The sequence below is a fragment of the Mytilus galloprovincialis genome, chromosome 6 (assembly GCF_965363235.1).
Source record: "Mytilus galloprovincialis chromosome 6, xbMytGall1.hap1.1, whole genome shotgun sequence".
In the NCBI taxonomy this organism is placed as follows: domain Eukaryota; kingdom Metazoa; phylum Mollusca; class Bivalvia; order Mytilida; family Mytilidae; genus Mytilus; species Mytilus galloprovincialis.
In genome coordinates, this window is record NC_134843.1 from 99,312,071 (window position 1) to 99,337,856 (window position 25,786).

At 31.2% G+C, this 25,786-nt stretch overlaps 3 protein-coding genes across 6 annotated transcripts in view; 2 read left to right on the forward strand and 1 right to left on the reverse strand.

The window, feature by feature from the left end:
* Positions 1-25,786, forward strand: part of LOC143080918 (uncharacterized) — a 493,997-nt gene that overhangs the window by 451,286 nt on the left and 16,925 nt on the right. The gene's annotated exons all lie outside the window — the stretch shown is intronic.
* LOC143080911 (LYR motif-containing protein 4-like) lies at positions 456-5,576 on the reverse strand. Of its 2 annotated transcripts, none has more exons than XM_076257068.1 (3): positions 5,443-5,576; positions 2,349-2,469; positions 456-802 (listed from the first exon to the last, which is right to left on the reverse strand). In XM_076257068.1, exons 1-3 carry the CDS (start codon positions 5,520-5,522, stop codon positions 737-739), a joined length of 267 nt encoding a protein of 88 aa, XP_076113183.1. In that variant the 5' UTR covers positions 5,523-5,576; the 3' UTR covers positions 456-736. The 2 variants fall into 2 exon arrangements, with proteins under 2 accessions (XP_076113183.1, XP_076113182.1); XM_076257067.1 differs by lacking the exon at positions 456-802 and adding an exon at positions 1,230-1,319.
* LOC143080910 (phenylalanine--tRNA ligase, mitochondrial-like) lies at positions 5,568-25,378 on the forward strand. Of its 2 annotated transcripts, none has more exons than XM_076257066.1 (6): positions 5,568-5,680; positions 13,112-13,699; positions 14,159-14,318; positions 15,057-15,188; positions 16,955-17,118; positions 25,051-25,378. In XM_076257066.1, the coding sequence occupies exons 2-6, from the start codon at positions 13,130-13,132 to the stop codon at positions 25,342-25,344; spliced, it is 1,320 nt and encodes a 439-aa protein (XP_076113181.1). In that variant the 5' UTR covers positions 5,568-5,680; positions 13,112-13,129; the 3' UTR covers positions 25,345-25,378. The 2 variants fall into 2 exon arrangements, with proteins under 2 accessions (XP_076113181.1, XP_076113180.1); XM_076257065.1 differs by lacking the exon at positions 5,568-5,680 and adding an exon at positions 5,755-5,847.

Consider the following 25,786-nt stretch of genomic DNA (forward strand, 5'->3'; position numbering starts at 1 on the left):
TAAATATAAATTTAAACATGTGGACTTTTTTAGGTCAAGCAAATGGATTCTTTTTTGTATTTTTGCATATAGATTGGACCGTAAGTTTTCCTGTTTGAACTGTTTTACACTAGTCATTTTTTGGCCCTTTGTAGCTCGCTGTTCAGTGTGAACCAAGGCTCAGTGTTTATAAATACAGTACTTTGACCTAAAATGGTTTACTTTCACAAATTATGACATGGATGTAGAGCTGTCTAATAGGCACCCATACCACATCTTCTGATATGTATAGATATATGTTCAGTATGTATATGCTGTAGATTTTCCACATGTGGAGCCTGATCTGCTCACCCTTCCAGGGCACCTGAGATCACCCTCACTTTTTGTTTGGCTTCCAGTTGTTCAACTGTATTGTTCAAAGTAATACAATATTGAATTGAATTAACTGGTGAATAAATTGATAAAAAATAAAAATATCACATGTAATGCTTTAATTGAAACAAACAAACATAATTTATATAATTCAAGATCGTCATTTTAAACAGATATGTTTCAATGTTCTACCTTGAGGACTGAAATTAAACATATATGATTTGTATTCGCCTGTTTAAATCTGTTTATAAGTGATTTACAATATGTTTAATGATCAGAGAGTCTGTTATCACATCGTGGTGTTATATCTTGAGGAACACAGAAACACTGGAGTTACTCTCTCATTTATAATGAAGCAACATAATCTCTCTATAACTATTAAACACTATGAAGTCTTTGGTTGATTTTCTATCACAAGATGGCCTCCATCATACATTTGTCCTACTAATACCTGTAAACAAAATGTTCAAGATTAAAATCAAGATGGCCTCCATCATACATTTGTCCTTCCAATACCTGTAAACAAAATGTTCAAGAATAAAAACAAGATGGCCTCCATCATACATTTGTCCTTCCAATACCTGTAAACAAAATGTTCAAGGTTAAAAACAAGATGCCTCCCATCATACAATTGTCCTACCAATACCTGTAAACAAAATGTTCAGGTTAAAAACAAGATGGCTCCTATCATTTAGCTAGCTATAAAACCAGGTTCAATCCACCATTTTCTACATTTGAAAATGCCTGTACCAAGTCAGGAATATGACAGTTCTTGTCCATTCGTTTTTGATGCGTTTTGTTATTTGATTTTGCCATGTGATTATGGACTTTCCAAATTGATTTTCCTCTGAGTTCAGTATTTTTGTGATTTTACTTTTTATCATACATTTGTCCTACCAATACCTGTAAACAAAATGTTCAAGGTTAAAAACAAGATGGCCTCCATCATACATTTGTCCTACCAATACCTGTAAACAAAATGTTCAAGGTTAAAAACAAGATGGCGCTCCCATCATACATTTGTCCTACCAATACATGGAAACAAAATGTTCAAGATTAAAAAAAGATGGCCCCAATCATACATTTGTCCTACCAATCAATACCTGTAAATTAAATGTTCAAGATTAAAAACAAGCTTATTTTTCATTTTAATTCTTAATGGTTTGTCTTCTTTATAGAGCACACAAATGATACGTGGACATTATAAATAAATTACTGTTGCCTTAATACACTCCACTGATACTTTTTATAATATAATTTGCTATCATATCAGTAATATATTTATGAAAGGCAGGGGTATGAATTTTCTAGTATTGGAAGTGAGCGTAATGTTATTATAATAGAGTAAGAAGTTCTGTTATGGCTTGGATGGAGAGTTGTAACATTGGCACTCATACCACATTTTCTTAAATCTGATAGTATTTAAAGTCGCACCTGCACGAGACAAGTTATCAACTAGGTTTGAGACCATCTAATGAGTAGTACATATTTGTTGTCATGAATGTTGGTAGAATAATCTTCAGTAGAAAGTGCATTTGATATATATATATATATATATATATATACAACTCGTCTAAACATCAACCCAACAATGTTGGATCTGTAAATTTGCTTATATATATATATATATATATATATATGCAGCATTCATATTTCAATTATGCCATGTATGCGCTTCTCTTTTGTAGATTGTATGTTATTTGATTGAACTGATGCTATTTGTGGTGAGTACAGTACTATTGCAAACATTTGTCCTGTTGCGTTTTATGTGTATAATAAATTTTGAAGATGGTCACCACACCTGACAGTCTCTATAATCATGATAATGGTGTCTTAATAATACAGAAATAATTTTTTGGAAATATTTGAGACATACATATTTTCATGGTTGGAATTAGGGTGTCGTCAGAAAATAAGAAGCCAAGAGCATGAAGAGTACATACAATGACATAAATGATTTACTTTCTGTTGAACAAAGTGAAAATAGTAGATATTACCTGTCTCTGTACAATCTCTAGATTATCTTTGGCTTTTTTAAATAAATCTTTTAACTTTTGTGGATCTGTAACTTCTTTATTCTGTCTAAATTCATCTCTTGTTTTTCTAATGGCATAATTTCTGAAACAGAAAAAACAAAACTTCAATTTTTGATGAAAAATTTTGAGACATAGTTTTCATAAACATGATAAATGCTTTATTTGAAATTCAACCAAATAATTATTGATCAGATTATCCTAGATTTGCACATTATTCTCTAAAAATATCAACCCTATATATCTTGACCATTATCATGTGATTATACAGATTCTAAGCCAACACAGCAGATAATCAATGCTATGTTTTATTCATACATGTCGGATGAACTTTTTTTTGTGCATAAATTTTAAATATGTCTGTGTCATTGGAGACAAATCTTAAAACAGACAGTTTAATAATCTCATAAACTCGCACATTTTAAATCCCAAACTGCTTTCCATTTTAGTACATAAAAGAACTGACCAAGAAAAAAAAACGTTTTCATGAACATTTGATTTCATGGTTTCAAAGTTTGCATACAAGCCTATACAATATTTGTACTTACTAGTTTCAAACATTTAAATTCGTAATCCTTAAAATCCTCAAAACAATTGATATCCCATGCATAATAATGTATAGACATGTACATGTAATGACTATGTATCCTCAGTTCTTTCTCAACAAAAATATCAATTTGAATGTATTTACAAGGATAGTGATTAATATGCAGTGAAATAGTCGTTACATTTATAAGTTCATTTGTGCAGTGTCAGGCTGTGGTTTAAAAAAAAGGGGCATCCAACTTTTGTTGATCAGGAGTGACCCCTGAAAATAACTGAAGTGAAATTTTGAACTATATTTCTGGATCCCTGTCCTAATCTTCATATTTTAGCATTCCATCAGTCAATTCATGCAATAACTGCCTACATTAGCAATCCTAAGGCCTTCAAAGAAATATTCCTAGTCATTGAAGGACTTGGGCACATACATGTATATTAATTTCAGATTGTTTTTTATTGAGAACATCATAGATCTGTATAACAATGTATAACTTATGTTTCTTTAATAATACATGTTATATGTATCCTAATTTTTGTTTGTGTTTTTTTTGTGTTCATGAACATTAATAATGTGTTAATTCTTGATACACACATATTTGAAGTCTTTTATTTGCTGTGAATACCACTGTCACTCTAATATAACTATATAGTATACTGTCTATAAACAATTTAATATTGTCAGTTTGTTGTCTCAATACTGTAAGCTTAAACCATTTAATGTAAATGTGTGTTTTGCTTATAAATATTGTCTATATTATAGTATACATCTTCCATTCATTGTTTTTACCTTAAATCAAATTACAATAAGACTTTTTTGACCAATCACAGTGAAATTATAACTACATGTATTAGTTGATGCTTACATTATCTGAAACTGACTGTTTGGTGACTGACGACAAAGGGCATTCTAGTCCAAATAATTTTGACGTCTGGCAAGGCTATTTTACTTTTTTTCTGGGAAGCCTTCCAAAGACGTCGTAATTATTTAAGGTTCATGTGGACCCTATGCCTAAAATGGCCGTATTTTCACCTCCAAATTTACTCTGAGTACAGACAAACCTGTGCATCTGGAAAAGTTTTAAAGCATAGCATGCCCTAGATAAATAAATTTCAAATATATTTTATGTTTTAGAAATATAAAAACTTACCAGGATTTTGCAGTGCACTTTTTTTCGTTCCTCCAGAAGATGCCAAAATAAACTAAGTTGGGGAACAGGTTTGAGAACTTCCCCACAGGTAATAATAGAAGTGAGCTGTATTGATTGACATGGACAATAGATGGACAATAGATACCTGACAATAATTGGTGATTTAAACTGTGTACCTGAGTGGACCATATCAAGGGAAAATCAACTGTTTGTCAATTTTGTCATCTTCTGCAGGGACGAAAAAAAGTGCACGGCAAAATCCAGTTAAGTAATGAATTTTCTAAATCATACAATGCATTTGAATTCTATTTATCTAGGGCATGCTATGCCTTAAAACTTTTCCAGATGCACAGGTTTGTCTGTACTCAGAGTAAATTTTGAGGTGAAAATACAGCCATTTTACAGGTTGGGAACAAACCCCTGTATGGTGATTATACCTGTATAGAGGGATAATCCTTCTTTAGAGGGATAAAATTATCCCTCTATAAAGGGGTATTTTTGTTTGCACTGGATTTAAAGCAAATTAGGGCAGAATGGCATTTTCTAGTTATATTGGCTATAATCTCTAGCATTATATGCATCAACATATGCACTTTGACTAAAAATTGGGATAACCAGTTTTCTGCTAAAGTAACAAAACTTGCAATCTATTGTATACCTATCTGAACACCTGATCAACAACAAAGGGAATAGTTGACCTTTAAATTTCATGTTAAATCTAACAATAGAAATTCTGTTCAGTGAGGCATAAGTGAGTAGAATTTACCTGATCATCACAGCTTTCAATCATGGTGAATAATAGATTTTATATTTAGTCAGATAAGCATCAAACTGGGCATGTGCATATTAAATTAAATACATCAATTGATGCATCAACTGTTCCAGGTTACTGCCATAATAAGTAGAGAATGCCATTCTGCCCTATTTTGATTTAAATCCAGTCTTAACAAAAATACCCCTCTATAGAAGGATAATTTTACCCCTCTATAGAAGGATTATCCCTCTATACAGGTATAATTACCATATAGAGGGTTTGTTCACAACCTGTTTTAGGCATAGGGTCCACATGAACCTTAAACTAAGACCTAATTACTAAGGGCAATCCTACCCTCAATTATGGTAGCACTGTAATGGTGTCGAATTGATTAGCCAAAAGGGGAAATGACATTAAATAAGTAACGATTTGAACAGGTGTCTTTTTGACTAAATGAAGATTTGACCTCTTCTATCAGTGCCGAATTGACCATGTGCCGATTTGACCTGTTCATGAGAGATAAGCCGATGAATTAAGAAAAAAATGGAATCAAGAAAAAATAAGAGGAATATCGGACTAAAGGTGCAAACGATCAAATTATTTCACAACTAACCTATAGTTGTACGATGTAAACTTTTTACTTTCTTGAAGTATTTGCTTATATAAGGCAAGCGCTTTTGATCTTGAACCCATGTTTTTTTAATTTTCGGTCTGTGGTTGTCTCCCTTTATATTTGACTAACTTTAGAGTCGACTCCTGAAAGGACTTGTATTTTTGGTAAACAACAACATGGAATCGAAAGTTGACTATTAGCTTCTTTTAACTATTACAGTAACATCATAGTATTACATGTATGACATTGTTTCATGTTTGATTATTTTTTTTCTTGCAGACTCATTGTTTGCGTTGCATTGTGATAGAGACCTATTTTCAGCCAACCATGTTTGGAATAGACATTGATGAAAATTTAAGCTGGGAAGATCATGTTGATCGTATATGTAAAATTATCTCATCTAAAGTATCACTTTTATATAAAATTAAAGTATATTTGCCAATACACACAAGGCAACTATTTTATAATGCATATATTCTACCATATATAGACTATTGTAGTTCAGTTTGGGGAAATTTATTACAAAAAGATTCAGATAGAATCATAAAACTTCAAAAAAGAGTAGCAAGAATTATACTGGAATGCGATATTTCTATTCCATCTAATTTCATGTTTTCTTCTTTAAAATGGCTATCTTTTCCTAAAAGAATAAAATACCAACAATCAATTCTAATGTCAGTCAGGGGTACTACTTGTACAAGTGTATTTTATTTACTTGAAGAAGTAAAAAAAAGTATACACATATAAGTGAATAAATAATGTTTGAATAATCTCCCCTTAATTTTCTAAAAAATTTACTTGTATAAGTAAATTTTTCTTACAATCCCACAAAAATCCTCAAGTTTTGAGATGTAAAATCATGCTTTTAATGATTTTTCCCAGGTTTGCTCAAATTTTTCCATTAAAGTTCAATGTTTCATCTCATTAATTCATCAAAGAAACTGATTGAGCAAAGATCTTGTATATTTGCGCAAGGCAATCAAAAATTGCTCCTTTGGGGCTTGTAAATGAGCAGTGTTATGAAGATAACAGACAAATGGGATTTTCAATGTCCATGAAATTACACTTAAATGATTAGCAAAGACATCTGTAAAGGGTACACAATTTGAAATTCTATTAGAGCAAAGAAATCTTAAGAATTCAAGAAAAGAAGAAAGGATGATTTTTTTACTTATACAAGTAAAAAATTCTGAATGCCTAAGGGACATAACTAAGCCATTTTTTTTTTTACCTATACAAGTAAATAAAATTCACTTGTATAAGTATCCTACAAATTTACTTATATGTGTATATTTTATTTACTTCTTCAAGTAAATAAAATACACTTGTACAAGTAGTACCCCTGACTGAATGTATAAAATTGTAAATGGACTAACACCTGATTACTTAGCAATACTAAATATTGATGATGTGCAACGCCACAACTTACGATCTGTCTCTAATAATGATCTTTTTGTTCCAAGACCAAATACAAATTTTTATAAAAAATCTTTTCATTATTCTGCAACCAAAGTATGGAATAATTTACCACTCGAAATAAAAAAAATGTCCTAATGTGGAATTATTCAAGAAACATAGGTATAATCATTTTCTTGAAAATTATATGCAAGTCAAATAATTTGTTTTCCTCTAACAAAACTATATCAAATATTGTCATTTATTACCCTAAAGTATATTTCAATGATTGAATTGTGTATATACTAGTAATATATATATTGTAATTTAATGTATGAATGTATGAATGTTAACTGTATGCATGTATTTTGTTTGAGGGCCTCAATGAAAATTAGACTATTTCTAATTGAGTTACCCTCTTTAAATAAAGAATTTATTATTATTATTATTATTATCGAAAGAAAAATATACTATCTGTCAACTGACCTTGTGATTTTGGCAGCACATACCATTCAGCCTGAATTTCAGGAGTGGATGCAGCCATTTTTAAAAGGGAGTAACCCAAGATAAAAGAGGGGTTCCAACTTTATGCCCCCATTCACATGCATTGATTTAAAAAAAAAAAAGGGGGTTCAACACCCTTCCAACCCCCCCAATACCCCCCCAACCCCAACCCCCCTGGAGCCTGCCCCTCTGCAACCAGTACTGCCTCTGAATGATGCATACTCCTTTTAGATTACTTTTTGGCTATTGTCAAGTAGAATGTATCATTCTTTGCAAATATTAGTCCAAATAATTATGACGACTTGGTCATGAAAGGCTCTTATACATGTACTTCATGTACTTTTTTGCTTTGGAGCATACAAAAAGGATGTAAGCATTGTAAGGTGTCAAGGCAAAAAAGTATAATAGCCTTTCAAGGCGTCATAATTTTTTAGACTATGCAAATATCTGATTTAGACGCTCACAGTGCCCTCTTGCAGTCATGGGACTTACTTAAATGAGTGATTTTCTAAATAAAATCACTGATTTAAGTAACATTATTTCCATACAGATTGGAAGTAAGAGTTGTCTCTCTTTAATAATCACCTATTTAAGGTCAAGGATCAGTAAATAAACTAGTCCATAGATTTTTTTAAAATTTAGAACTCTATTAGATATTGAAAATATACATCAGAAAATGTAAAAAAAAGTATATGTCACCGACTTCGTTTTCAAGAAAAATCCATTTTTAAAATGGTCCCAGAGGGTACTAAATTACATTGAATATATAGGGTAAATCTATATTTTCCTTCTACAATTTTCGGTTTCTGGTATAAATCACGAGAACCGCTCCATAGATTTTTTTTTTAAATCAATACTTTTTTCTTCTTTGTCTTACGAATTAGATGATATTAAAAAAAAATATGGTCACCGACTTCGTTTTCCCTGTAGAAGCGACGCAAACACAACATTTTGACAAAAAAAACATCAAAATTCGTGACGTCGTAATTTTTATTACATAACGTCAAGTTATCATGCCTATAATTTCCAACGTTCTTCGTGTTGATTATGCACGATGATTATGTGTTTCGTATTGATAAATTCTTTTTATCATAAGAGTCTGGATAATTATCATAAATTTTTATTTATTATTACCAATATTCTTTATTCTTTATATTTTAGCACCCCATTATACACTTTTTCTTTTTTTTCTTTTTTGCATTTTATTCTGCAATTTTTGCCCATTATTCTGTATTCCGTAAACCCCTCTTTTCATTATACGTTGTTAAAAATGTGGTACATGTATGTTCATTATTAATATACATAGCTAAAACAATTACTAATTCAGACAAAAATACGTTGTAAGTACGTGAACGCAAAAATGGTAAAAACTTAAAAATAGAAATCATCAGGGTTACTGTCAACAAGTTGACGCAATAAAAGATGTAATTGAAGCTATATTTTTTTATGCCCCCTTCAACTTCCCCTGTACGTCTGTCCGTCCATAATTCCGTCTGACCGCCCGTCCTTCCGTCCGTCCGCCCCCTTTATAGTTAATAGTTATTTCGCAAAACATCTACAGTTTGAATCATGGAACGTACTTTGCTGTCTGTTTGCATGTGGTCAAGGTTTTGATCTTTTTTAATATTTGCTCTAATGAGAGACGGTTGAACTTTGTCATTTTTGGGTAACGAATTCATAAATCACTTCGACTATCTTGTAAGTCATCTGTTTACACTTTTTATCCGTTCCGATAATGATTTGGCCACTTTTGAAAAAAAACGGATTTTTTAGCAGCGGAACATGTAATAGCTTGTGTTTTGGTACTATATCAGTACAGCACGTGTTCTGTCCATATACTGCTGCGTACTATATCAGTACAGAACGTGTTCTGTCCATATACTGCTGCTTAATATCGCTTATTTAAACAAACATTATATCAATGATTCTGCAAATTCTTGAAAGGGTGTCGTGTAGTTATTAATACATCTTCAAGTTAACAAGTAAAACACGCAGACAAACTGTCATCTTTGTTATTATCTTTTTTGTTCTGTATCAAATTTATTGTATACAAGTCTACAAAAACGTTTTAAAAAGTTTACTAAATGGTTATTGTTCCATAAGTGTACATATGTATGCTCGAAATATATATAGAATCAGTACATGTTACGCAACATGCGACAAATAAAGTGGGGTAGTAATGACAGGAAACTAAATTAAACTAAGGCTTTGAAGGATGTAAACTTTAATAAAACTGGAAGTTACATAAGGGGAACAGGAAAATAAGAATATATTGCATCACTTACAACAACCTTTAAATTGACCAGTGATTTTTTATTCATCATTGACCAGTAACACCGAGATAATCCAACGATTTTTAAGGGTCCATATGAAGTGTTTACCTAAATGTTCTTCATCTTTTAATAATTATTCTATTTTCAGTTGTTATTTCTTACAATTTTGCAAACTTTTTTGTTCAATTTTTGACATTCGCCAGTGTCCGTTATTCTGCAACTCCCTTTGAGATCTAATTATATGTGACAATAAATTAATGTGTTTCTCTCTCTGAATTTCGCTTTCTCGCAAGACATTGCACGGTCTTTGTACTTACAGTGTATTTTCCAGAAAATACATCGTGTAAAAACAAATATACGGAGGTTGAGATATGACCTAAAAACAGATGTACATATTTATGTTTAATATGCGTACAAAAATAACCCCCCCCCCCCCCCCCCGAACCGAAAAAAACCAAGAAAAAAACAATCGCACACAGGCTGAGACATGACTGGTTATTTAGTCAATCTACACAAATGAGGGGGGACCTTAAACGGGACTCCGGGATCGGGTGTTTTTAAGCACGGGATTTCGGGATTTTTCCTTTCTGGATCCGGCTATTCTTTTTTCGAATCCCCCCCTTCCCCCCCGACAAATGCATATCATACGAATGTCTTTTCCTTTTTAATTTTCTTTTGGTCTTGTGTTGTCTGGTTGCTGTCTTATTGAAGTACTGACTACTTACGGGATTTACATTCCACTTTAGGTACCGAAAGTCTGTGACACTGTGCATATTTTTCAGTCGGTAAATATAGTAGTACTATGATATAGAGGTGATCGATATAATCTCGTTCTCAACCTTCAAGTTTTATGAGTGAAATAGAATTGACAACAGTTCTATAGTATATTTGAGATGCTACTTTCAGCTAGGGTACATTTTTTTTATTCGGTTAATGTTTACCCATATATATATATATATATATATATATATATATATACCTTTGAGAAGACAACCATACGAATCAATACTATTAGGATACTAAGCCATGTATAAATCTTCAAACCATATACTATTTATACATGTATCTATTTAAAGATTTGTGTTCTATTTTTAACATCGAAATTGCGGACGTGAAAGAAAACACCATTACAAAAAAAAAAAACCAAAAACAACGTTAGAATACAAAATGTAGCGATGGATTAATGATCGTGAAACATCATTTTTGTTTATTTTTAATTTGTTATAGTCTAAAAACTGTGTATGAATATTAAACTATTGTTCCAGCCGTGAACAAGGTTAATTAATTTAAGTGTATTATAGTTTAGTGCCATCTATATGACTGACTGACAACAGCGGCGAATTTATGACCAGTATTAGTTTATGTGGTTCATTTCCTTTTCTCTAATTTGAAAATATTTTTACTTGTTCCGACTGGTGTGATAATTTTCAAAATATGGGATAGATAGTCTTACCGTACAATACTAAGTTTTTGAATCTTTAGTATTAATGTCCCAAACTTGCATCCCTTTTGCTTATTTTCTGCTAGACGATGTCTTTTCCCAGTGAATATAGGGTTTTTGAAAGGACAGTTTTGACATACAACATATAGAATACTTCCGAGACCACACTGTTTTTTCTCATCACAATTATGTAGAAATAGTAGTGAGCAACAGTTTTCACACTTGTTTTAACATGTTTAACTGGTCGGCAGATATACAAACTCTACCACTCTACGTCCTGATTTTCATTTTGAAGATCGTCTTCAGGACTGTTTTCATATTCATTTTCAATTTTTATTCTCATAGAAGTTACATACTTTCCGTCAAAACCGTTGACGTTGTCCCATCGAAAAGTCGCCGGGTGCAATTACATTGCAAAATCTGGTCAAAGGGACGTAATTCGTACAAAACGTCTCAATATTTCGCGGAATCCGCTAGACGGCGTTCATTTACTGTTACTTGACCTTAAGTAGTACAAATTAATCACTAGAAGAAGTGATTGAATTTTATTATAGCTTTAAATATAGAATACTAATGATCCAGGGACTAATTATGTTTCTAAACTTATCAGAACCAACATCTGTGTTGTCTAGGATGACCGGGTCATTTCAGGTGATGACCTTGTACTGAATCTAGGATAATGACATAAAAATCACTTGTTTAAGTATCATACCTCAATTTCCTTCCCAAAAATCACTTATGTAAGTATCATTATTTTAATAACCCCCCACTAATTTCAACACCCCCGAACAGTGAAATTTTTATCGCGGACAGTAGAATTACACTATAACACTTTTATTTTGAATATTTTGTAGATTTCAATTATCCACATATATAATTAAAGTTCATACAGGCCAAACATGCTAAAAACTGTAAATTCAGAAATTATTGATAGGTTTTTCTTATTGCAAAAAAATGCTACAGGGTTATAATCACAATAATTTAAACTAGCATTTTGAAAATTTTTATATGAATTAAACAGGATTTTTCTCTGTATCCCGAAAGATAAAAATCACATTTTTGTCTAAAATGACAAAATCCCAGTAATAAATATGATAAATGCACACAATAATTTTTGAATTTGCAGTAAGTAGTAGTTTTATAAGTCTTGTAAATAAATAGAGTTAATATTCACACATTGGCTGTGGCCAAGCATGAAAACTGCTTAAATGCAGCTCATTTTTCGTTATTATGTACATGATGTATGTCAATTTTTTTTTTGATTATTTTATTTCCAACATTTAAAACATATACATGACATACATACATATATTATATGTAAGATATATACAATGTCATTATTAAAGATACACCATAATTGGAAATATTTTTTCTATATAATAGATCAAAAGAAAAAATTCAAAAAAGTATAAAAATTGATAAATAGTAATGATTAATAGATAGGATTACAGGAGATCAAAATAAAGAAGGAAAAAAAAAGAAAAGAAAAAGACAAAATTAAAAAAGAAATAATTAGATTATCTAGCTACATCCTTATCTATATTTTTTTTTAATTTTCAAATGTTACATATTCATGTTGATAACTATTTGCTAAATTAACTAGACATATTTCTTTTGTAGTAGCCATCAACACAGGCCAAGGACATTTACATGACAATAATATTTTCTTTATTTTAAAATAGATTATAAGTAAATAGTCATTAGTACATTGTAGTAATTGTCAAATGTTCATACTTTCCATTGAAAAACAATTGTAGCTACAAACGGGGTCAAACTAGTTGCTGATTACATACATACATGTACATACATACATACATGTATACACTAGTCATTTTTCAGGCCCTATTCAGCTTGCTGCTCAGTGTAAGCCGAGGCTCTGTGTTGAAGACTATACTTTGACCTATTATAATGGTATACTTTTACATATTGTGACTTGGATGGAGATTTTTCTCATTGGCACTCATTCCACATCTTCTTATATCTATGTAAACAAAAGCTGTAAATTAGAAATTTCTTATTGATCTTATGAGAAAAGTTTTTTTATTCTATATTTCAGGTTTATTTTGGTACCAAGATGATTTGTCCAGTCTTACATGCCACATTGAAACATTCATTAAGAAGATTTCAGTTGATCAGGTGTTGTTATTGCACAAGTCCAAAGTTATCAGAGAAAAATGGTACAATTGAATTGTTAGGAAAGACATATAAAACTGATCATGTTACAAATATTAGATCAAGCTTAATACCAAAAATTGGAATTGGTTTACATAATATGAAACACCATCCTTTAAATTTATTGAAAAGACAAATAGTTGATTACTTTTACAAGAATTTTATAAATCGACAGAAAAATCCTGTGTTTTCTGTTTACGACAGTATCAGCCCAGTTGTGACGTTGCATCAGAATTTTGATAGTTTATTAGTGCCTGAGGATCATGTCAGTAGGAAACTGTCTGAGAGTTTTTACCTGAATTCCCAGTACATGTTGCGTGCCCATACATCAGCACATCAAAGTGATTTAATAAGAACTGGACTGAATGCCTTCCTTGTATTTGGTGATGTATATAGGAGAGATACTATTGATTCAAGTCATTATCCGATTTTCCACCAGGCAGAAGGAGTAAGACTTTATAGAGGCCAGGAGGTAAGCAGAAATAAATTTATAAATATTCTAACCTTTTTATAATGGACACATTTTGAGTGAAATATTTGACTTCAAGTAAGGTTAAGGGTAAGCATGAGTCAATGTAACAATAAAAAAAAATGATAATATAATAACATGTAAATGTCGCTACTGGAATCATAGCTAGCTGCTAAAACGGAAGGTTCATTTGCTTGGATTTAGAGGTAATACCAACTTATCATAGTATGTCACATCCCATAACAAAAGAAAGAACAAAATATTCCCTTGAACTTGACCTTGGAAACACATTATGCTTTTACTTTTGCCTGTGTGTGACAGGTGTCAACCTTTATTCATGTTATTTTTGGCTTAATAATGGTATTTGTGTCCAGCAGATGATTTTTCGCTTCATAGGGGCTCACCACATGATTGTATAAACTGATCTCATCCTATTTTAAATTGAAAATTTTTAACTTGCAGCTTTTTTCCAAAATGAACATCACTGGTGATTACCAGATTTTTGAAAATGGTGAAAAAAATGAAACCAAACAGCCATTGCACACGAAAGAAGCTGTGATGATCCTGGAACATGAATTAAAATCAACTTTAGAAAATCTTGCTTTTGAGTTGTTTGGAAAAGGTTTGTGTATAGCAATATGTAAAGAGTTATATTATCATGTGTTATCTTCATACACAGGGGACAATATACATGTAGATTACTTTTAATTTGGTAATTATACAAGATAAAACTGTACTGATATATATTATAAAATACCTTATCAGATGCCGATCATTTTATTATTTACTCTTCAAAACTACATACAGATGGATTATAATGAAAATATTTAGCTAGATTATGATATCTTGAAATAAGCAACTGAAACAGGTGGACTTTTGAATTTTTTTTTTATCAAATAACATACTTTTAAAAGCAGACTATTTCTAAGAGAATTTAAAAAAAAGAAGGCAAAATTTGATGCTAAATTGAAACATTTTAACTTGTTTTCTAAAATAAATTTGTAACTGAACTTCTCCATCATGCCCATGTTTTAATTTTTTACAATGCCAATAAGTCTGTATTACTAGCAGTTTATTTCCAGCCAACAATGATATATATTATCACCACACTTTAGTTTATCATATTTATCATATCATTATTCATGTTATTATTTCCCTGTAAGAATCATACACAGTTTTGTATCTTTTTAAAATATAAATACAAATAATAATTTTGGCAAACCACTAGTTCTTTCTGAAGAAATTAAATGAACCACAAAACAGAATATCAGTTATCAGTTAAAGATGAGATATTATATAATTACACTTATTGATACTAATGATTTATGATTTGATTTAATTATTATAATGTATATTTCAGATGTAGAAACACAATGGGTTGATGCTTATTTCCCGTTTACCCATCCCTCCTGGGAACTAGAGATTAAATTCCAAGGAGAATGGTTAGAGGTGTTAGGTTGTGGCATCATGGAGCAAGAACTTCTAACTGCAGGTAAATATAGTCTTCTCAAGGTAGATGAGAATCTTAGACTGAACAATATAAGATTTGCCTGTCAGATATGAACTCACATATAAATGGAAAACAATTTCGGCAAATTTTGGGACATTGTGTTAATACTGTTTTACTGAATCAAATTCAACCAAGATGTTCTTTTACCCCAATTCTAGATTTTTTTTTTGAAATCACATATAGAGGACCTATTATTGTAAGATAGGAATGGCAAATGCTCGTATTACTCTTACATAACCAAAGGACCATATTCATACATAAAAGAAGACTGAATTGTCTCCCTTGTTATGATTTTAAACTTTTATTCACAATGTACATGATGTAATGATGTATTTGTTCAAATTAAAAAAATTATAAAAATGATGGAATACTTCAATAAAGATTCACGACAAAATACCATTATGTATTATATGTATTAACTGGCTTTTCAATTGGACAATTAAGACACTATACAAAAACATGTACAGAATCTACAGGTATTAAAAATGTATTAGAGTCAACTATAATAAATTATCAGATAGGAATGACATATGCATCTGTTGAATGCTTCAATAAAGATTCACAACAACAATACCAGTATGTATTTTATGTATTAACTCGTTTTTCAATTGGACAACTAAGACACTATACAAATCATGTACAGATATTAAAAATTTCTTAGATATGACAACATTCTTTGTAAGTTACAAACATATGAGACATGTCTTTGTTGATTTATGAAAATATTTGGCTATGCATACCTTTCAACTTGAGAATGAATATATAACATCATAATAATAAGCATTTAACTGCTTCAACCATATTGATGCAGACTTCTCAAACCAAAGGATATTCATACATATATAAAAACTGAATTGTCTCCCTTGCTATCTTTTTAAACTTTTATTCATATGCATGACATGTAAAAGAATGATGAAAATGTTTGAAATGGAATTAAATGGAATAATTTTGAAAAACTATACAGTTTTTTAAAGTGTAACCTGACATCCTGTTGTATTATTACCTTCAAATTGCAGATCACTATTTTCTCATACAATTATTGAATATAAAAACCTTAATGTTAAAATAACATTGACAGCTTTTTTTTATGCCCTTACCCTCTACAAGGGGGGATTAAGTCTGTTTCCATTCTCCAAGTTTAGTTTGCCTCAACTGGATGTTATGAAACTTATACACAATGCCAAATACCACAAAACAAAAATCAATTGTGAATTTTGGTGGCGTCACTTGTATTGTTCTAGAGTTGTGCCTCATTATAAATGGAAAATTTGCTGAATTTTTAGTTTGCATTAATTAAATGTTATGAAACTTATACACATCAAGGTTACATGTTGTGCATCAATTTTACCTTGCTAGAGTAAATACCCTTTACAATGCAAAAACTGCTGAATGTCTTGTTTCGTTTCGCTTACTTTAGTTTTTCTCAACCGAATACTATGAAACTTTTGGGTAACATCACTTTTACCTTTCTTGAGTTATGTCTCTTTATAATGTTTTATGCAAGTGGGGGCATCATCTGTGTCTCGTGATGTTCCCCATTTATTCTCTTTAAAAGTTATTTGATTAATTAAACTTTACTTTATCATCTAATGGGTATTTAGATATTGCATTTACTCATTTTAAATCTTTATAGATTTTATATCTTAAAAATGTTGAGGTAAACCCTTTAATATTTTCATCCATAAGGTTCCCCTTCTATGGCGTTTTTTCTATACCACAATTCATGAATCATCTGTTATCTCTTGTAGCTGGTGCTGGAGATCAGATAGGATGGGCCTTTGGTTTAGGACTAGAACGTTTAGCAATGAGACTATACAGTATTCCAGATATAAGACAGTTTTGGAGATACAATGACACTGGATTTATGTCCCAGTTTGCTGTAAAAGATCCTAGTACACCAATTAAATATAAGGTAAATATATAACTGTATTAGAAACAATGATAGATAATACGGATGGTTTAAAACCTCAAAACCACATGAATATCGGAAAGAAAACATGAGGATGCTACAAGAACTTTATTCTAAGTCAGGAGCCTGTTGTTCAGTGGTTGTCATTTGTTAATAAGGTTTATAGGTGTTTCTTGTTTCTCGTTTTTTAAATCTAGATTAGTCAGTTGGTTTTCCTGTTTGAATTGTTTCACACTAGTAATTTTTGGGACTTTATGATTTGTTGTTCTGTGTGAGCCAATACATTTGTTGAAGGCTGTACTTTGACCTATAATTGTTAACTCTTAACACATTGTACTTAGAACACGTTCATAAAAATGAAGCAGGTTGAAATGTTTCAACAGACACCAACCTACACCCAAACCTGATACAGTAGTTGTAACATGCCTGAATAACTTCTACAAGTAACTATTTCTTATAACTTCAAGTATATCAAATTTAGTTTTATAAATGTTACTCCTAACTTTCAATCCAGTGATTAAGGTGGTACCTAACACTACAGGGAGATAACTCTGTAAAATCAGCTAAACGTTTTAATTAGGTTGTGTTGTAAAGGGAATAGTAAGCATCTCAATGATCAAAATTGGTGTTTGTCATACTGCTATATAACCAGTGTAATTTTTCTGACAAAACGGTTGGATCAAAGTTTTTGAAATTTTATATTTTTGTTAAAGGGTCAAAGTAAATACTTTGACAAATTTTTATGAAAATTAAACGAGCCAAATTAATTTTAGTTAAAGTTTTGGGTATTACTCATTTTATTTCACTTGACTGGGCGGAGTTTAACCGATTCGTTCATAATAAACAAGTCCATCTAAAGTAAAGATAGGTGTTTTAGGATAAACTCATCAGTGAAGTGTCTAGTTTTTTTTTTTTGTAAATTCCTTTGATGACACTGATAAGTGATTAGAAATCAGTAATAATTATAACGGCAATCATCCTTATCACACACATCTTCAAATAGACTGTCCTTATGCAAACTAAAACGTAAGCCCCGCCCGATCAGTTGAAATAACATTGGTAATACCACCGTAACAAGAGTGAGGGTTAAATCCTCAAAAACTAATTTAAATGCTGTAACTTGCTCACATGTTTGTCTGATGTTATACTGGCGTCACACATCAGCCTATAGATCCGACGTAAGCCAGGCATGGTAAAAAATCATGTACGCTGCCAATATGCTAGTAATTTTGGATGCATTCAACCTGTCAATCATTTATGTAATGTGCGCACAACGAGCTTTCAGCGTTTATCGGGCGTTCAAGAAACGTTTGTTGGCGTATGTCTGGCGTTTGTCTAACGTAGATGGAATGCACGCTACGAAAGAAAAAAGTTTCTTGAACGTATTTGAGAAGCATCCTGGTCGTATCTTTGACGTTCTATTATGGGGTGTTTGTTACAAACAGACTCACATACATTTTAGTTGAAGTCGAACGATCTTAAAGCGTATACAATGTGCCCTAAACCTGTCTCAAACTTATCTGTAGTGTTTTAAACATGCTTTAAGCGTATGTTAGAAATTTTGCCCTTTTTGGTTTTTATCTTGAATATTATTATAGATAGAGATAAACTGTAAACAGCAATAATGTTCAAATAAGTAAGATCTTCAAAAAAGTCTCATGACCAAAAAGGTCAGTTGATCCCTTAAGGAGTTATTGCCCTTTATAGTCAATTTTTGTCATTTTTCGTAAATTTTTGTAGTTTTTTACAAAAATCTCCTCTGAAACTTCTGGGACAAATTTAACCAAACTTGTCCACAACCATCATTGGGGTATCTAGTTTAAAAATGTGTCTAATGACCTGACTTGCGAACCAAGATGGCCAACATGGCTAAAATAGTACATAGGGTAAAATGCAGTTTTTGGCTAAAATCTCAGAAACCAAAGCATTTAGAGCAAATCTGACAGGAAAAATTTGACCATCACCAAAACACAATTTTGTCATGAATCCATCTGTGTCCTTTGTTTATGATATGTGCATAGACCAAAGTGAGCCACACAGGCTCTTTAGAGCTTTAGTTTATATTTTACACAGTTTTCAAAACATTTTCACATTGTTAATAAAATTGAGAATGGAAATTGGGAATGTGTCAAAGAGACAACAACCCGACAATAGAACAAACAACAGCAGAAGGTCACCAATAGGTTTTCAATGCAGCGAGAACTTCCCGCACCCAGAGGTGTCCTTCAGCTGGCCCCTAAACAAATATATAAACTAGTTCAGTGATAATGAACACCATACTAAACCCCCAAATTATACACAAGAACTAAAATTAAAGATAATACAAGACTAACAAAGGCCAGAGGCTCCTGACTTAGGACATGTGCAAAAATGAGATCTCAACCCTCCCCTATACCTCTAGCCAATGTAGAAAAGTAAACGCATAACAATACGCACATTAAAATTCAGTTCAAGAGAAGTCCGAGTCTGATTTCAGAAGATGTAACAAAAGAAAATAAACAAAATGACAATAATACATAAATAACAAGACTACTAGCAGTCAACTGACATGCCAGCTCCAGACTTCAATTAAACTGATTGAAAGATTATGTCTTTATCATATGAATATCAGGCACAATCCCTCCCATTAGGGGTTTAGTATCATACCATCATAACATATATGAGAAGAACATAACCCTGTGTCATGCCAACAACTGGTTTTTAAATAAATGTATTTAGTTCCGATGCAAAGACCCTATAAGTTAAGTGAATCAATATTAAAGCCGAAATATGCAATCTTTAATGACCTGACAACAGTATCGTAACTATATCCTTTCTTAATAAGTCTATTTAAAGGTTTTGTTAGCTTCTGAAGTGTTTTGAAATGAAAATAATTCAATCTATTTGTTATTTTAATGCATTTATCAGCCATTGAAATATTAATGATACAGGATACAAGATATTTTATTAACCAACAATGGTGCCAAAAATTTGAGCTTTACAATCAAATGAATTACAAAATAAAGTAAATGATTAGAATGATTTTAAGTACTTTTAAACAAAAATATGTATACACCTTAAGCAATATAATATAGTTAGAGACAATGTCATTGATAAAACATTAATTAATTTTGGAAGCCACTGTGACCTGGAGTAATTTCATTTCTTCATCAATTTATAGACCTTGTTATATGGGAGACAACTAATGATCAATCTTATTATATTTTTCTATTTTTTATACCTACATTGATTATCTAGAAGTTTTTTTCGTTCTTCTAAAAAGGAGTGCAATAATTAAGATAATTTTTGAAGTTATAAATTAATCTTTTGATGAAGTATCACATCAAATTTCATCTCATCAGATAACTGAATATTTTTTTTATTTACATGAGTGTTATTTCTGCTATTAAAAAAGCAGCAAATAATTACAAAAAAGATTCACATAAGTTATGTTGTCCATTTATTCCAGCTTGCTTACTAGTCTTTTCAAAATTTTGAAAATGTTCTAAAGATATGTATAAATTGCTCATTTGTAACAATGTGACTTCATCAGGACAACTGAGGTAGAGTGCAATATTAGGGGAAGATCTCATTTGGAAACATATATTCAAACTACCTTTTACAGTAACTGTCAATACTTAACTACAGTGGCTTCAGTACAAAATCAACCACAGAATTCTTGCCACAATAAATGTTTATGTAAATTCAAACTTATCCATAACCCTCTATGTACTTTTTGTAAGTTAGAAGATGAAACTGTTGAACATATTTTGTGGATTTTTAACCGGATTTTTGTGGCAAAAATGTCGGTTATTGATTTGGGGATGTACGGCGGGCGGCCGGGCGGGCGGCAATCAAATGTTGTCCGTGCATTAACTCATGAACCTTTCAACCAAAGCTTTTAAAATTTTAATATGTTGTTACTGACAACTAAATGAAGGTCAAGTTCAATAATGGCGATTTTGACTTTTACTGTTCAGGAGTTATGGTTCTTGAAAGATTGAAAAATGGAGTTTCCAGTTGTGTCCGTGCATTTACGCATGAACTGTTCTACCAAAGCTTCCCAAATTTTAATATGTTGTTACTGATGACAAAATAGAGGTCAAGGTCAATAATGACGATTTTGACTTTTACCGTTCAGGCGTTATGGTTCTTGAAAGATTGTAAAATGGCGTTTCCATTCACGTTGTTGCATTTACTCATGAACCATTCAATCTAAGGTTTTCAAATTTTAATATGTTGATACTGATGACAAAATGGAGGTCAAATTTGATATTGACGATTTTCACTTTCACCATTCATCAGTAATGGTTCTTGTGATATTGCCAGGACACAAATAAATATTTATAAATCCGGTTTGCTGTTGTTGTGACAGCCTCTTGTTTTTACAAGATATTGGTTATTGGTTTTTAGCTCACCTGGCCCAAAGGGACAAGTGAGCTTTTCCCATCACTTGGCGTCCGTCTTTCAATGTCGTCGTCCTTCGTCGTTAACTTTTACAAAAATCTTCTCCTCTGAAACTGTTGGGCCAAATTTAACCAAACTTAGCCACAATCATCCCTAGGATATCTAGTTTAAAAAATGTGTCCGGTGACCCATCCACCCAACCAAAATGGCTGCCATGGCTAAAAATAGCACATAGGTGTAAAATGTGGGTTTTGGCTTATATCTCTGAAACCAAAGCATTTAGAGCAAATCTGACAGTGTGCAAAATTGTTTATCAGGCCAAGATCTATCTGCCTTGAAATTTTCAGATGAATCGGACAACCTGTTGTTGGGTTGCTGCTCCTGAATTGGTAATTTTAAGGAAATTTTGACGTTTTTGGTTATTATCTTGAATGCTATTATAGATAGAGATAAACTGTAAACAGCAATAATGTTCAGCAAAGTAAGATCTACAAATTAGTCAACATGACAAAATGGTCATTGACCCCTTAAGGAGTTATTGCCCTTTAAAGTAATTTTTACCAGTTTTTCATAAAATTTTGTTATCTTTCACAAAAATCTTCTCCTCTGAAACTAATGGGTCGAATTCAACCAAACTAAGCCACAATCATTATTAGGGTATTTGTTAAAAAAGTGTGTGCGGTGACCCAGCCAACCAATCAAGATGGCTGCCATGGCTAAAAATAAAACACAGAGGTAAAATGTAGATTTTGGCTTATAACTCTGAAACCAAAGTTGTTTATCAAGTCAATAGTTATCTGCTCTGAAATTTTCAGATGAATTGGACAACTGGTTGTTGGGTTGCTGCCCCCCAATTGGTAATTTTTAAAGAAATTTTGCTGTTTTTGGTTATTATCTTGAATACTATTATTATAGATAGAGATAAACTGTAAACAGCAATAATGTTCAGCAAAGTAAGATCTAAAAATAAGTCAACATGACCAAAATAGTCAGTTAACCCCTTAAGGAGTTATTGCCCTTTATAGTCAATTTTAAACAATTTTCATTAATTTGGTAAATTTTTGTAAATTTTTACAAAATATATTCCTCTGTATCTAAAGGTCCAAGTTTATTATAGATAGAGAAAATTGTAAGTAGCAAGAATGTAGCAAGGTGAGCCATACAGGCTCTTTAGAGCCTCTAGTTATATGGTTGGGTAAGACGGCCATATTGAATAAGTTAAATTTTATTTTTGAAGATATATCAAAAGTTTGAAAAGCGGACCCATATAATTTGATATTTCTATACATGAAACAATATATATACATCAGTAGATGTTTTTTAAAAGATCTTTCACTCAGTGTCATTTAAGAAAAGCTAAAATATATGTACAATTTAGAAAAAAAAAATGGCAGTCAAAAATAAGAGACAGGAGCATTTTTGCCATTTGATTAGGGACTTTCCATTTTGAATTTTCGTCAGAGTTCAGTATTTTTGTGATTTTGCTTTATTTTGATACCATGTGGAATGCTTTTGAAGAATTTTTTTTATTATTCAATTTGTCATTTATTTTTTACAGATACTTATTGTCAAAACTATCATAAAATATTATTGTATCTAGTAGCACAATTTATTATGTGCTGAACATCTTACAGGATATTTTTAACCTCTTCCTTTTTCATAAAATATTTTACCCTTCTCATGAGTCACACAGTGGTGCATAAATATTTATCTCAAATTATCTTGTCTTCCATATTTATGTTCTCTTTTCATATTAATATGAAAATGAATTTTCAACAATGTATATTGTTGTTATTTATAACAATAAACATTGTTGAACATTCATTTTTATAAATAAATATATATTCAAATGTTTTGCTAATATTACCATGATTACTGTATATATGTTTGATGTGTTGTATTTGTTGTAATTCTTGAAAATAATAAAAAATTAGAATTAAAAAAAAGTTTATATATAAAAAAGAAAGATAATAACTTTGATTTTTTTTTTGAATTTTGAATTTTGAAAACAAGACAGATGTTGAGATATTATATTAATCTATAAGAACAGGACATTTAAAAAGAAGATATAGTTCATCATCAACTTCGTTCTAACATAGCTTACACTTTCTGTCTTCAGCTATTATAACTATATACCTCCCTATTTCAATTTCTAGGTCATGACAGCTAGTTGTAAATTATGTAATTATTTGCCTGTCTTGTATTTTTAATTTATTTACAGAATGACTGTAATATTTATTCTGTCCATGAAGAAATAACATAAGAAAATGTGGTGCACACTGAATAACCGGGGTAGGTGGTTATTTAAAGTGTGAACCACATTTTTATGCCCCATTCATACCCGCCAACTGTCACTATTTGCGGGGTATTTCCCCCATGGAAACTCCCAAATGGAAATTTTGAAAGAGCAATTTTGCCTACAATTTTAAACAAAATAGTTCATTTTACAAAGGCTACAGGTCCTTCTGTTCATCCATCTGTCCTGCTTCAGTTTAAAGTTTTTGGTCAAGGTAGTTTTTGATGAAGTTGAAGTCCAATCAACTTGAAACTTATTTTAAAACATGTTCCTTATGATATGATCTTTCTAATTTAAATGCCAAATTAGAGATTTTACCCCATTTTCACGGTCCACTGAACATAGAAAATTATAGTGCTGATGGGTCATCCATGTACTTGGGACACATTCTTGTTTAGGTTATTTCGAATAGACAGATAAAAATATTACAGTCTTTAATTATAATTAAATTCTAAATTCAATTTTTAAGGAGTAGATTTTGAAAAAAAACGTTCTTCACATCACGATCACATGAATTTTTTTTGTCTTTGAGCTGATAGACAAAACACTCTCAGCCAACCAGATGACATGTTACATCCAAAATTAAATTATTGTTAAATATGATTCTAACATAAAAATATTTTTAAATTTTCTGTTATTTCCTAATCTAGTGCTCGACTGTTTATTGGTACTCTTCCTATAATTGCTGACTAAACTAGCCACCCAAATTTCTTTAAATATTATTGTAAGAGAATTTATTACTTTTTAGTAATATATACATGGAGTTATGTTTAAAATTTGACTAGTTTAATACTCTTCAACTTTGTACCTGTTTGTCGTTCTAACTTTTGATCTGAGCATCAATGATGAGTCTTACATTCATGAAACATGAGCCTTATGTTTCAAACTATAGCCTAGTACCTTTTATAACTATTTACAAAATGACCTAAATCTAGGAATGTAGATATATGTTTAATTTTTCTTATACAAGATTCCTGGTTCATTGTGGTTAGGTTTGGTGATAGAATTGGATAGATTTATGGCCTCTAAGGCTCTTAAAGCATTTTTTTGAAGGTTCAATTTCTTTCATAAGATGAATCCAATATTTTATTTTATACAAGCATCATGTTTGTTTCCCTTTACGTACATTTTACTGTTCCTTTTTTCATCACTGGATAGTACCAGTTTCATTGAAGTATAACCCTAATCACTTTTTAATTTATTTTAAAACTCATTCAAAATTCTTAATTAATATTGAACCCTTTGTTTTTCAGGAAGTCAGCAGCTATCCACAGAGAATATACAACATGTCTTTCTGGCTAACAGATGGATATAGCGAGAATGATTTTTACGATTTAGTGCGGAATGTGGGGGGTGATGTAGTAGAACAGGTTCGTCTTACTGACGATTTTTATCATCCTAAAGTGAAGAGACATTCGCATTGTTATGAAATAGTATATAGAGATATGAGTAAGTCCCTGTCAAAAGAAGAGGCAAATATTATACACAAACAAATAGGCGAGGCAGCAAGCAAGGAACTTGGGGTTGAGAATAGATGGAATTTATAATACATTGTATGTTGATTAAAGAAATCTAATTAAATGCTGAATTCTGTTAATTCTTAAAATTTACTATATTTTTAAAAAAGGATAAAGAGTTAACTTGAATTGAATTAAGTCATAATTTGTAAAAGTAAACCATTATAGGTCAAAGTACGGCTTTCCACACGTCGTCATAGCTCACACCAAACAGCAAGCTATAAAGGGCCACAAAAATGATTAGTGTAAAACCATCCAAACAGGAAAACCATCAGTCTAATCTATATAAAAAATAAGGAACGAGAAACAATTATGAACCACATCAACAAACGACAACCACTGAACAACAGGTTCCTGGTTTGGATAAAGTGTCTCTGTCAACTTTATCTGGTTTGTTATCCCAAATAAAGGAAAATATTTTGTCAGTAAAATGTTAAAGCTTTACTATTTGGACTAGGTATGGAATAGATGG

Bases quoted from the DNA above. Each gene is read 5' to 3' on its own strand.
- LOC143080910 (XM_076257065.1), top strand. From the start codon at position 5,770: ATGTTTGGAATAGACATTGATGAAAATTTAAGCTGGGAAGATCATGTT. The intron at 5,848-13,111 runs GTATCACTTTTA...TCTATATTTCAG, and splicing joins GTAAAATTATCTCATCTAAA to GTTTATTTTGGTACCAAGAT. The intron at 15,189-16,954 runs GTAAATATAGTC...TATCTCTTGTAG, and splicing joins GCAAGAACTTCTAACTGCAG to CTGGTGCTGGAGATCAGATA.
- LOC143080911 (XM_076257067.1), bottom strand. From the start codon at position 5,522: ATGGGTTCAAGATCAAAAGCGCTTGCCTTATATAAGCAAATACTTCAA. The intron at 2,470-5,442 runs GTTAGTTGTGAA...TTTCTGTTTCAG, and splicing joins TTTACATCGTACAACTATAG to AAATTATGCCATTAGAAAAA. The intron at 1,320-2,348 runs GTAATATCTACT...TTTTGTTTACAG, and splicing joins TAGAGATTGTACAGAGACAG to GTATTGGTAGGACAAATGTA.